The sequence below is a fragment of the Dicentrarchus labrax genome, unplaced genomic scaffold (genome assembly GCF_905237075.1).
Source record: "Dicentrarchus labrax unplaced genomic scaffold, dlabrax2021, whole genome shotgun sequence".
In the NCBI taxonomy this organism is placed as follows: Eukaryota; Metazoa; Chordata; class Actinopteri; family Moronidae; genus Dicentrarchus; species Dicentrarchus labrax.
In genome coordinates, this window is record NW_026136705.1 from 12,919,426 (window position 1) to 12,933,900 (window position 14,475).

Consider the following 14,475-nt stretch of genomic DNA (forward strand, 5'->3'; position numbering starts at 1 on the left):
TAGTCTGAGAGATAGAGGAATGTGTTATAGTGAAGAAATGCATGGAGACAGGAGTAATTAATTATAGATGTGGAAATGTGGTCTGAGGGAATGCTGTTACTGTAACTAGAGGCATGGCAAGTGAGAGATGAGGGAATGAAGAATGGGGGAAGGGAGAACTATCCTTCTCTATACCGTCCACAACTTCAACTTACATTACATGACAGGAGAATGGAGGTTAATTAAACATGACAATGGTTGGGGCGTTTATTGTTAACCCTTCACGGTGGCTGACTGGCTCCTAACTCAAAGGCCAAAGAATGTCAAAGAATGCATAACAAATATGTTTTAGTCCCAAAGTGTAAATTCATATTAAAATATCTCATAAAAAGAGAGGTTATGAGTAAATATATGGGTAAAATGGATTGCACGGTTGTGTGTGGTACACATTTGGCTGAAAGGGAAAAAAGTGAAACCCATTTCTATGTTTAAGACAAAGCCTACGAAGAATCATTCTAAAGAAAACAGCCGGAAATAACAGCAGTCACCATTAAAGTCTGCCTTTGTTAGCTATAGTCATGCCCAGTTTATAGAAACTAAATTGCATCTAAAACTCTGCTAAATTTTGTGTTGCCACAGGCGCGCTCACTTTTCACCGTGCATCTATTTCCAACCTTCATATTGATGCTAATTGGACTCGACACTAATGATGCCAAAAAAGAAAAGCGAAGCGGTGCTAGGTTTTTCTTGCTGCCTGCTTATAATTTTGGAGACCGCTGACTTCGGTAACCACGTAGCTGCTGATCTAACCCTGCTTTTGAGATCTGATTTCATGTCAGGTTTCAAAAATGGAAATGAACTTGGGTCATATTTGGTCTTAATGCTGTACCAATCGCTGTTATGAATTTTCACCCACACATGCACACTCAAGCAGTGGCTAATCCAAAATTTTAGGTGGAAAACATGTCATACAACCAATGATAATGAGGCTTAAATAGCTGTGCACCCCTCAATACAAGCCAGTGCTGATTTTCATTTTGTGTCCTAATGTTTTTCTCCAAGTATCAGTTGGATACAATGTTTTCTATATGCGGGGTACCATATTGTGTCTGTGAAAGTGGGCCTTGATTTACTCATGCTGTGTCCTGCTGTTGTAAGGGTAGAATTATAATAGGTAAAGCACGCCTGTGCTGGGCTCGTAGCCTCGGGGGACATTGTGTAAACGCTCTTCATCTCCCTGCTGATCGTAGTCCTGACTGATTGCTGATGACTTTTTTAGGGCACAGACATGTTAAGTTGTTTATTTATTCAAAAAAAAAATCCCCAATGCAAATAGCCCTCTCCACTCTAGATTTTTCCTCCCCCCCGTGTTTGTGTCGGCATATCTGTCTCGGTTTCTGTGTCTGCTACTTGAACAGCGATGATCTGTTGTGGTCATCAGCAAAGTTTGTGATATAAGAACAGGGCAGCTGTTTTTTTGTTTACACTTGTGTGTGTATGTGTGCATGTGTCAGTGTGCGTTTTATGCATGTGACAGATGTAGGACATCCTTGACTGCCGTTGAAAAAGTGACACACCCCTACGGGCTATCCTGTTCAAAAAGAATCTTCAGCAAACTCCAAACCACAATTTAGCAGACCACTGTCATAAGAAATGATTTAGCTGTTGTAATGCATCTTCTGACACTGTATCACTTACTGTATAAACCTTTGCAACAGCGTTATGGCTATTTTAGCATCACAATGCCTGAAATTTAGGCTCAGGCACATTCAGTATGTAGAAAAAGGGGTTCTATTTAACAATTTCTATAAAAAAAAACACCACCTGATTGCCTTTTAAACCTGCTATGTGACGAGCCGCATGCAGCACATCCACATGCAGCACATCACAGCACTCATCTGTGATTCCCGGATGGAAATACAGCCATCTGTTATACGTAGCAACTCACAAGGTGTTAGTGTCTTCATCTTTCCTCTCTACTCATAAACAATTCTGTTTCTTTTTGCCTCTGCAGTATTGCTATACAGTACTACCACAACAATTTTCTTTTGGGGAGGGGTTGTAAGGTGTGAGGTTATATATTCCCTGGTGGACCAGCAGCCTGCATGCACAAGCACACACGGACACACACATACACACAGGCACACACAAGTGTGCATAAGAAAACAAGCGGATCACTACAAAATAAACAAAAATACGCATGAGTTAATTGGGTTGTAATTTTGTCACCCATCGCCATCTGTCTGTCACAACTTGTTTACTTACCATTTTGTATTAGGAAGTGAATGAATGTCTTTTTCAATTAATTAATGTTTTGAACTGACTCAATTAGTGCTAAATTAATAGGTCAAAAACGATTAGAAAATGCAACTCCTCATTGTATCAGAGCTTGCATCTTACTCTCTCTTTCCTGTTTCTTTCACAGATGCATGAACATACATGGATACACTGGGAAAAATGACTACTTGTATTTTGGTTACATTACCCTTAATATTATTCTAGTGACACATCTACATTTCACAGGTGAAATTCATTGTCCAGGCCTTCTTGGCCATATTGTACTGACTTTGCAATATATTGTTAACCGTAACAACACCATGGTGTTAAAGAAAAAATCAGTGGATCACCAAAGTTATTGCAAGTCATCCTGAGGAGGATATGAATGTGTTTACTAAATGCCATGACAATCCATCCAATAGTTTTCGAGACAAACAAAACAAAACATTTACACATCATGGTGGCAATATAGAGGAAAAATTACGAGATGACCAAAGTCAGTAAGATTCCCCCTCGAGGGACCGTGAATAACTGTAGAGATATATGGTCTGGACCAAAGTGGTGACTTTGACACTGACAACCACTAGAGCCATGCTACGAGCTTGTCTTAAAACAAATATGTTGTGGGTGACAGGGACTGAAGGAGAGGTAGAGGTCCCGGCATGACAATCAAAGTCTGCACCAAATTTCATGGAAACTCATTATACTCTGCCCAAAGTTATGAAACCACAAGCCAACTGACAGACAAGCCAACATTGCCATTCGTCTGTCACACCGGGGGGGACTAAAGTACAAACATAACACGAAGCATTTTTACTTGATTTTTGCTTCTTATGGCAGTTTAATATTATAACACTCAGCAACACTGACTTGCATCTTTGAAGAGACACACTGCAGTAAATGCATGCAAGCTTAACGGATATATTAAGTGCATTGTCTGTTAAATGTACTGCAGTGTTTTGAAACATCATCTACTGTACTGGGGGAAAAAACAGGCAGCTCTAAATACAGGCATTTGGAACCAAATGGAGTTAATATTCTCGTACTGAATCAGTCGGGGAGCTTGCGAGCTGAGCAACACGCATCAAGATCTCAAGTGGGATCTTCATGGATTTGATGTCATGGTGAAATGGTGAAATGAAATTCTGTTATAGAGTGCTGCTGTAGCTGAAGAGGGTCTCAAGAAATCAGGATGCTCAGATGGAATATCTAAAAATTTACAACACAACCCCACTTCTCCTGTTAATCATAATGAATCCCTGTATAGTTATTTGTATTCAGATACTTCCACCTTGTCACATATTTTTACCACCCATTGTGCCACGAAATGAAGCCCATTTACAAGTCATTCTCCTTCTGATTTGATAAATGAAATTCGGTGAACGAGTGAGTCCCCTGAATGGCTTGTTTGAATAATTGAGCAATATTCAATCAGACAGCATTAGGCAGTGGTGGCGGCCCTGCCATCTGAAATAATTACTACCCGACAACAGACTACACATGGGTGCTGCCTCCACAGGGGCTCCACATTTGAGGCCAGTAGATTAGAACCACCCCACACCCCACACCTTACATGCCTTCATGAACAGCACCTACTGAAACATGCAGAGACCTCTCAATGAGAACAGGGCGAAGGAAAGGGGACACCCACAGCACTGTTTGGGGGTTGTGGGATAGCTGTCATTCAGGTAATGCATACTGCCAGGATGGAATAAATCACAACCACAGAACCTACAGTATTTATGTATTTGGACAAGGACCCCCACCCCCATACCCTTTCAAATTTGCAGTAGCCTATTACCAAGAGATTGTATACAATAAGTTATTCACTTCCCATTTATTTAGACATGATTTATTATGTACACCATCAATCATAAAACAAATGAAAACCTTATTTTTTCATGATAATTTCAGGGTGATGTGCAATTTGGAAGGATCCCTGAATTTGAGACAATAAGTTATACGTATAAGAGAAGAATCTGGGGACTTTTGAATTGTGTAAATATCTGAGACCTTGATCACTTTAAATAGTTACTTGTAGGGACAACATGTTATTATTTATCTCTTTTGTTAGCACAGGGTTTTTCGATTAGTGTCACAGATACAGTAGAAAAACTGTTAAACTACCAGCACCATTTAATGTAAAACAATACCTGTCTTTTCTCTGACTTTTTGTGGCTTGTATTTTACAGTTTTCCTGTGTGTGTCTGGGCTTCGCGGTCTCTTGAGACAAGCTTTGATTTTACAGAAGCATCTTTAATGTGACAACTCAGGAACAGGAAGGTAGTTGTGTGACTGGATGAGTTTTGTCTATGGAATGGCTCGCTAAGCATATAGCACCATGTGACAGCCAGCCAGCCAAATGTGGGCGCCAAAGTAGTGCCTGCAACTGAAGCTCATGTACCCCAGCACAAGACTGGGTGTGATTGACAGCTGGGCCAAAGGGCCTTTGGCTCCTTCCTGATTTTCTTTCTCACTAGAGGTGTCCTCTGGGACTTGGAATTCATGCTACAGTATATCAGCAGAACAGCTTATGGCTGTAATGAGGATGAAAAGCAAACTGAACACCGAGCCAGCTTTTTCTAAATTCTATGCTGCTCTGAGTTTTACAAACTATCATTTAGTTTTAGTTGTGCATTTGATTCACATTAGGCATTTCTTGGAAAAACAGTACAAAAAAAACTGGGAGCCATTTTATTTGCTGTGTATATGAATGGGATAATTGAAAAGAGGATATGGTATGATATGATAACTTAGCTGATGTTATCTAAATACAGCATGTATTATAATAAGGTGTTTACTGTTTTTTAACTAATTAGTCATTCATTATACCTGAAATCAGAAATAACACATAGGGGATAATTTGTATTCACAAGCTGGTAATTCTCAGACAAATCTTAATTGGAATTCTTTTAAACAACATTCTTTTATTTTCACATATTTGTCATGATTGTTGTCACACAAGGCACTTTATTATGTAAATGTGGCCTACAGTTAGGCTTTTCACAAAAACAACATGTCATAATGTATTAATGCAAAGCGACCACAACTCATTGCAGGATCTAAATCATGATCTCTATTTTTAACCACAATTCCAGTGATGGCTTACAGTACAGTCATTCCAGTAGCTACGTAGCTTTTGAATTGATATTCGGGATAACACTTGTGACAGAATGAGGAAGTTTTGAAGCTGTAACCTTTTAACTTAGCAGCAGCTAGCTCATACCTCTGTTCTAAATACACAAGTATGGCTTTTACAGGCAATGCTTGACAATTCTTGACATTCTCACTCTTTTGAACACACAAAATCAAGTACAGACATCCCTGCCGTGGATAAATTAAAATGCTTTTCCAACAGTGGAAGAATGCAGGGGAAAAAAATAATTCTAATGAACTCAAGGTGTGTATGTTCAAGATAAAAAAAGCAATTTTGGCATATTTCACCATCCGTATTTCAAGTAGCTGTCATAATTCCAGGATGTTTTTTTTTTAAGAATTATAGAGTCCCTCTTCTGGCTACATTATTGATTCATGTCAAGAAATGTACGGAAGACTTTTTTAAGAAACCATTTTACCTCTGGTCCTAAATGAGACCTTGCGCCTGTTCCCCAGTCATTTCATAAGGCTTCATAAAGGAGTATTTGATTCAGTCAATATCCATGGTCACTGGGATTTTCTCTTCCAATTTGTACATGCAGTGGTGCAGCCTCTTTTCAACTAACCAAGGTCTGACCCTGTGTCTGCTACAAAGTACAGGCCTATCTTCAAACTGCTGTTTTCATCCAAGGTTTCATAAAAAAAAAAAAGTCTCAGCCAAACTGGTATATTTCATACATCAAAATAACATCTTTGAAAACTGGAGTCTAAATATAGTGAATTTCACAGCTCACTGACCACAATCAACCTTTCATTTTGCAGATGTCCAGTGAATGATGGAATTCATTAAGAGCCCACAGTAGAGCCTATACTGTAGTCTAGACTGTAGCTTTTTATTAGTTTTGATAATAAGCAACATCGTTTTTTACCATAGCAGATATTATATGCAATGTTCTTCACTTTTATGGCTCATGCAATATCATTCATAACTATAAAACCCATTTTTAGCATTATTAGGCGAATAGCAAATAGTAATATTCTTACCATAAAGCACATACTGAGTCTAGGTTCTCTCTTTCCTATACTGTATAACATTTATATTATTATGTTTTTTGTGGCTTTTCAAGGTTCATAGAGGATGAATTTTAATGACTTGGTGACCTTCTGATTTTCCCTTTAGCACAATGAGCAGGCTTTACTACTAATTCTGTACTTGTACACTAACTAACTTTAATGGAATGAACTAATTCATTCTCCCCAGAGGATGAACTTACATTATGGCACAAGCTTCAGCTCAAATTGTCCACCCACCCCCACACATGCAATGCTGCCACCACTGTGTGGATTTACAAAAAAAGGACAATAAACACCAGTGTTTTAATGTGTGTCATTGACTTAAGGACAGTATCAGCAGATATTTGTCCAATCCAACACTTTCACTGGGTAAGGAAATGTGTGTTAAGAAGCCACTATAGGGCTGTAGAAATGTATTGTTTTTTATTTTTTATTTTAATGGATGATCTTTCACTTATTGTTTGAGACCTCCCTTTGTGTGTTGTTTTACTTTCCTTTCATGTTTCTTGCTCTTCTTAGCTGTCTTTCCTATGTATATTGTACTGTTAATCCTACCTGGCTTTACACACTCTTACATTTAGCTAGTGAGATCAAAGAGGAGCCCATACACCCTTGGGGGGACAGCTGTATTATTAAAGACCAAGAGATTGCTGAGGGTCCTGTGAGGCAGTCTTGATAGAATTGTCTTTGGACTCTCAGATTAGAAAAAGGTGGTAGAGGTCAGTAATCCCCAGACAGTTCAGTCTCAGAGCGACTTTCTGGTTCACATAATGGAATCTGATGAAACTTCAAACTAATCAACTGAATGAGCCACTGTTACAGACCGAGTAACAACCCCTGCTCCCTTTATTTTTTTTCGTAGTGTTGCGCGATGACTTCAGACAGAATCCACAGGATGTGGTGGTGGCACTTGGGGAGAGTGCCAGTCTTGAGTGTCAGCCTCCACGTGGGCATCCTGAACCCACCACCTTCTGGAGGAAAGCAGAAGCTCGTCTTGACCTCAAAGATGACAGGATCACGGTGGGTTACTCCCCAGGGAGCACTGTGCCTTTTACATGACCCTTTTACTCTGAATCACATAGTCAGTGATTCACCTATTCACACCTCTGGAACTGTTTCAATGGAAAGCACTTTGTATTGAACTGCCCCATTTAATTGGTAATTGCATTTTTTGTCAGGTTCGTGGAGGAAAGCTGACCATCTCAAATACCAAGAAGACTGATGCGGGGACATATGTGTGTGTGGCGGCCAACATGGTTGGGGAGAGAGAAAGTGAAAAAGCTCAGCTCTCAGTATTTGGTGAGTAGTCTCACATACACCCTTTGCCTGGCTCAAAAAGAAATAAAGCATGACTTTTTTTTCTCTGGTATTTAGTGCACATACAGTATTTGTCACTCTGTCAAAAGTATATTTAGCATCTGTTATGTGTACTGCCCACATCCAGAAAGACCAGTGTTTGTGCAACGGCCTGTGAACCAGGTGGTCTTAGTTGACGAGAGTGTGGAGTTCAGGTGTCAGGTCCATGGTGACCCACAGCCTACACTGCGTTGGAAAAAGGAGGACGTGGATATTACCCGTGGCAGGTGAGGGTTGTGTGTGAAGGTGTATACACTGCCTATGTCTGTGTATGCATATATAAAGCTTTTGAATGTATATTAATTATATATATATTATATTAATAAAAGCCATAATGAATAGATGCTGAAGCACAGCTAATGGTTGTTGGTAGTTTGTGATGCTGTTGTACTGCATGCATCATGCTGTAAGGTGTTTCTGTGGTTTTGTTCACCCATGTAGACCCACATCATAAGCACATATTAATTGCATTGCAATCCCATCTGAACACTTATTTTCAAAGTCATTATCAGCCTGTCATGTGGGTCTTAATAGTTACTGCTCAGCGCTTTATACTCTTAATTACAGCATGTCTCATTATACAATCTGGCCATCGATCAAAACCTTTTAATTCCTTCGGTAGGTTTAAGCAGTCCTTATATTTCATGTTTCAGGAATCTGAGGCGGTGCATTTCCATATAGTTCTACAATCTGTTTGACTGGTTTATTCACGGTTCTTCAAATTCAAGGGTATTAACTAAACAGATAAACTTATAAATAAATAATAAATATAGAGCCTATGTCTCAGAACCTAGCACGTAAACTATGTTAAACTGATTATTCAGCTTGGAAGTAAAAAAAGAGAAACATTTACTGCTAGTTTAACTAACACCTGTTACAAGCCATTACCACCATATGAGACTAAATGATTCCCTCTCTGGTGTGTCACCGTGTTAGAATATATTGTGAGGCAGACTATAATAACTGCCTGTCTCCCTGTCTGGCAGCCTGTCTGCCTACCTGAGTTGTGCCCTTTACCTCAGCACCCCTTGACTCTAGAAACATGTCCTACTTTCAGACCTGCCTCGCCTCACTTCCTCCTTCCACTTCTTTCATTCTTCTCCTAAACCCGTCAGCCTCCTGGGAAGTCTGTATCTGGGTCAGAGATGTGCTGTGAATGGAGTCCTCACCAGACTCTGGACAGACCTCGCAACCCCCATCGATATTCTGCCCACACCCTTTGGAACATCTATTTCAAATATGACTTTTTCTCACCCCTTGTGCCATTTCTCTGCCTGACTTGCCTCCCGTATCTGAATCAGTATGGCTGGCTAGACAATTTCACAGGATCTCTCACGCCAAAAGGGACCCCAGAGAGGGAGAGCCCAGCTCCTTGCTCCTCTACTCTATCCGTCTGTTGCCCCTCTGAGGCGCTTATCTAAACTCTGGTCGCTGAGACGTTTCTCTCACTCTAACTGCACCACTGCTGCCTTACAGTATGCTGCACTGGTGGATGCACACTGATGCATGGAACATATCTATGAATTAGTCATTTCTTACTGCTCGGCTCATTCATCAAATTCAGTTTGTCAGACTGTGCCACTCCCTTACTCTCAGACTGTTTGTCTGTCTCTCCCTCTGTCTCTGTCTCCCTCTCTTTTCCCTGCTCCCCCCCCCCACACACACACATACATAGTATAGCATACTGCATAGCCCACACCACAGTGGGTGGCTCGTCTTTATAAATATTGAAATAGTGGAACAGCTAGGGTTCCAGCTGAAAGCACCTTTCATTTTGCCATGCCTTCATCTCAGCATAATTGCTCCCCTTTTCCTGCCTCTGTAGCAGAGAGTGTGCAGCAGGGAGTCTTAATTGCCTTAGAAAGTCTGTCTTTATTCTATCAAAATGACACAACCTTTATAAAAGCTTCCATCTAAAGCATCACACAAGTTTTACACAACCTTGATTCAATTTCATTGTTTGTTGATTGTATTTACTTTGTTAAAATGAACATTTTAATACGCATATAATTATTATTGATCTTCCCGTTTTATGAAATCAACCTGAGATGTCATTTCACTTGATGTCACTGTTCCTCCCTCTTGCCAGGTATGACATCAGATATGAAAAAGAGGACTTCCTGCTGAGGATAAAGAGAGCATTAGTCAGTGATCAGGGAACCTTCACTTGCCTAGCAGAGAACCGTGTGGGTAAAGTGGAGGCCTCTGCCTACCTGACTATCAGAGGTGGGTAACTGCTTGTGGATTCATTCATGGCAAAGCTCATAACCCATCCCTGATATTTTTTTGTATCTCCCAAAGCAGGCCGCAGGACAATCAGTCCTTTATTGCCCACTTCACAAGCATTATTGCCCCCCTGCTGAAAGGCTGGGCCTGGCCTCAGCTTTTCTTTCATATAGCGGGCTGATGTAGTTGATTGTTTCAGATCTCCAGCTAGGCTGCAGATATGAACAATCTAACCAGCTCTAAGTGAACTGTTATGACTTCTCCTGGGGGGCTCATTCCCCATCCTGCCCACTCACTCCATATTTACACCATATCAATGAGAGGAAGCAATTTCATATTAAAACTTGATATTGTAAAAAAAATTAAATATTACTATTTAGCAAGTCAGATCCAGAAAAGATTTGCTTTTTGCTCTTAACATTGTGATTATAACTGACTGTGAAAACAAATGAAAAGTAACAGTTCACTTGGAACTAACCAATAACACATTCTTAACACCTGAAAATGTATATCATACATTATCATACATACTGTACATCACAGATCTCATTACATTAACTGTTCAATCTTCCTTTATTATATACTTTATATATTGTATTCATATTCTTGTTCATATTACTCATGCATGAATTGTCTTTTATCTTGAAAAGATGTCCCAATCCTAAGATTGGTGTTGGAGCCAAACAAGACATATTGTGAACAATATATCCCTTAAATTAAGCCAAATTTGTGCGTGTGCTTGAGTAAAATATTTTAAAACATGTATAGTGAGTGGAAGTGGAAATATAAATTTGTCCTCTAACTTTAGCTTTAATTATGTAAATAAATGTTGATAGCACAGTATAATGGCTATAACATAATGACATCATCCCCATTTAGATTGGTTCCCTATAAGCCTTGCTTACACTATGCATTAATTACAGTAATCTGCCACTTGGAACAATATTGAATGAACAAACTCAAGCTTTTTCGCCTTATGTTATATATCCTGCTATGGTTACTTGTTTGTGTGAAGCAATAATGTTACTCAAACTATGTAATGCACATCATTACAATAGCTTTTGCCTGTTCCAAAATTCAATATTAAATTGTAACAATGTCAATTTTCCTCTTCAAAGAACATGCTCCTTTCTTCTCTCTTAATTCCAAAGTGGTGCTGATTATTTCTTCACGGAGCTAGGCTCTGAGAAAAATGGAAAGCGATCAGTTGTCTTTGCGTCAGCGGTGCAAACAATAATACCACTTTGAAACGCCATGGGGGGAAAGTGGAAAAGTTGTCTGTTTTCCACTTTAACACAGATCAAACAAAACCTGCTCTAAGGCCGTAAACACTGGATAATTTTTCATGAGAATTTTTCAAAGGAAATGATCAATGACAAGGAAAAAAAATAGCTAACATAACTGAATCAATACCTTTAAAGTTCATGTTGTTGTATTTTTACAAGCTGTTATATATTTTAAAATAAAGTTATTAACAGGCTGATGTGGCTGTCTATGTGCAGCAAAAGTTATTCATGACAGTCAACCAGATGTCAATGATTTAACATTTGCAATAACTATAATTTGCTTTTTAATCAGTTTAATTTAATCCAATCTGAACCTGTCCTTGTCAAAGACCTGAGACACCTGATATACAAACCGGTTTCTTAACTGTGTGAATGTGTAATTCATGAAAAGTAAAGTCTTACAGATGAATTGTTTAGCCAGTGGTTTTTGGAATTTGTGACCCTTCCCCCTAATGTTACCAAGGTGCTATTTCCTTGAGGCCCATGCCATCACCTGCTTTTGGTGAATGAGCTCCACCCTCCTTCCCCTTAACTTCATGGATGGAAACCCAACTCCACCTCATTCATTTCTGATTTTCATTCTTTTTTTCTGTCCCTCTGTTCTACTCCTCTGCTCTCCTTCTCTCTGTGTTGTGTGTTAATCTCACCCACACCATTGTTGTGTCACCAGCTCGCCCCGTTGGTAAGTAGGAGCTGATCCCATTGTGCATGCGTTGCTTTCTTTCTGTTTTTGATCACACACGTATGCATGGACTGCTGTGGCATTCCACAAACACATTCATCGGACTAATATTGGACATGCATATCTACATTGTTGCTATCAATCCCTGACTTCCCCTTGCAGTTTTTTTTTTTGGAAACGGTGGATTTACCACCTCACTTCTTATAAAATGGGGGTCCAGATACAGTTTGGTTGATATGCCTTAGTTCAAATACTGTTAAATAGATATCATTCATTCTGATGTTCTGGCAGATGGATGAATGGCTCGTGTGATTGGCATAGTTAAGAAATTACAAAGACGTAAATGCATGATCCTTTTAGTTTGCAGCTGGACCTTCAGTCCAAGCATTTTGCTTTTAAGATAGTCTTCCTGTACTACACACTTTGGGAGTCTATGCAAATGTATTGCTATTGTGTTATGGTTTATTTTACCTTTAACCTCAGAGGCACCCCAGTTTGTGGTGCGACCCCGTGACCAGATTGTCGCGCAAGGACGAACAGCTACCTTTCCTTGTGAGACCAGGGGCAAACCTCAACCTACTGTCTTCTGGCAGCGAGAGGGTAGCCAGGTAAGGATACTAATTTAGATGTTTGACAAAGTGTACATGTTTATGTCTATATGTGGGCCTACCTTTCTATACAGACATTAATTCTGCAGTACAATCCAGACTAAAGTATTTAAAATATAAAAAATGGCAGAGGAGCTGACTAAAAGGATCAACCAGGGGACAGCAGAGTGTGGTTCTGTTCCATATACAGATAATGAAGTGGTCGTTTATCATCAATCTACACCAGTCTGACCGGCCAATTCACTGAGCAAGAAACAATGTCATGTGCTGCATTAGAGTCATTAGACATAATGAAAGCAGGCTAATGTCCTTTCCTGCCCATCAGCTTGTCTGCTTCGGGTGCAGAAACAGACAACGCTGATGCCTCAATTTTATGACCATGACTGCAGGTTATCACAGCAGGATTATCACTCTGGGGGTAAACTGCCATTCAGACCAAGTAGGAAAGAGACATTGACCCACTTTTCTGACTGAATTGTACATAACTGTTGGAATATTTAAACATATTGAAGGCATATCTTGAAAACAACACTGATTGCTTTAAAGTCAGTGGACGAAAGTAGTGTTGACCAATATAGTTAGTATAAGTTAAAATGCATAGCATACAATCAGTCTTTCCCAGCAAACAACACTTAATTATTGATAAAATTAAAGTAATTATTTAGAAAATAAATTAGTATCATCTGCATAGAATTAAAATATATCTATATGTGCAATAATAGTCCCAATACTTTATTTAAAGCAGTGGAGAAGTTTGTGTGGGGCACAATATCTAGTTTATAAAGGTTTTGCCAATATAGAGTATCTGCTCAAAACAACTCAATACCGGAGTAACGTTGTGAACAATATTCAGATCAGTGTTTGCGAGACGAAGTGGAGATGAAAGCCAGGAATTTCTCCCACTCAAATGGAAAATATGTTAATAAGAAATAAAAGAGAAAAAAACCTAATAGATTCTTTACCTTGGGCTTGCTACATGTATGCCAATTATATTTACACAAATTCCTTATTTCACTCCCTGTAGGATCTTCTGTTTCCCAACCAGCCAACGCAGGGAGATAGCCGTGTTTCTGTGTCTGTGAATGGAGAGTTGACCATTTCATCTGTGCAACGCTCTGATGCAGGGTATTACATCTGTCAGGCTCTCACTGTAGCAGGCAGCATCATGGCCAAGGCCCAGCTTGAGGTATCAGATGGTAAGTCTGGACACACACACACAGACTCAAAGTGTTTATCTATACTGTACACTACTATGAGAACTACTGTTTTGTGTGATTTAACAGCACAAATATTTGATAATAATAGTTATTACTATGGTTACGCCCAGTTACGTACATTATGCATCAGGGAGTTACATGGATGGTATTAGTGAATACTCAAAACACTATTGCATGCTTGCATGGCTCAATACACAGGTAATTTCACCAGAATGAAGCCATTTCTTTTTCCCCATGGTATCATTTGGAGGGTTTTATCCAAATAGCTGTTAGATGACAGAAACACCACTGCTGTCCTGTTAATAATATGTAAAAATTGATAAATTATAAACTTGTAATGACAGCAGTTTGTAATTGTAACATACATATACCTTGATATTATATCTGAATATCACAGATGATATCATGTGTTACAACAGTAAACTTCTCTTTCAGGATGTCATAACATCATTCAGATTTTAGTCTGTGGAAACAAACATTACTTAACTTCCTGAAGTCATGTTGTTCAAACTGGGTCAGTGTCAATAGTATTTTGTATTTGATGTTGGTGGATTTCTTTAGTGTGATGCCAGGATGCACACTTGGCTTTAAAATCATACAAAAAGCACACACATAAGCTTGCGGTAATGTCCAGACCTTACAAAACATTGAAAACCAGTGTATAAAAGGCTGTT

At 39.2% G+C, this 14,475-nt stretch overlaps 1 protein-coding gene across 2 annotated transcripts in view; it reads left to right on the forward strand.

The window, feature by feature from the left end:
- The window catches only part of LOC127364442 (roundabout homolog 2-like), a 78,077-nt gene that overhangs the window by 37,581 nt on the left and 26,021 nt on the right, over positions 1 to 14,475 (forward strand). The window contains exons 3-9 of one of the 2 annotated variants that reach the window (XM_051401998.1): positions 7,289 to 7,446; positions 7,605 to 7,725; positions 7,871 to 8,009; positions 9,872 to 10,008; positions 11,965 to 11,976; positions 12,460 to 12,584; positions 13,609 to 13,780. In XM_051401998.1, the coding sequence (XP_051257958.1) occupies positions 7,289 to 7,446; positions 7,605 to 7,725; positions 7,871 to 8,009; positions 9,872 to 10,008; positions 11,965 to 11,976; positions 12,460 to 12,584; positions 13,609 to 13,780 (864 nt within the window). The remainder of the gene's footprint in view (positions 1 to 7,288; positions 7,447 to 7,604; positions 7,726 to 7,870; positions 8,010 to 9,871; positions 10,009 to 11,964; positions 11,977 to 12,459; positions 12,585 to 13,608; positions 13,781 to 14,475) is intronic. The other variant, XM_051401999.1, reaches the window with a different exon arrangement.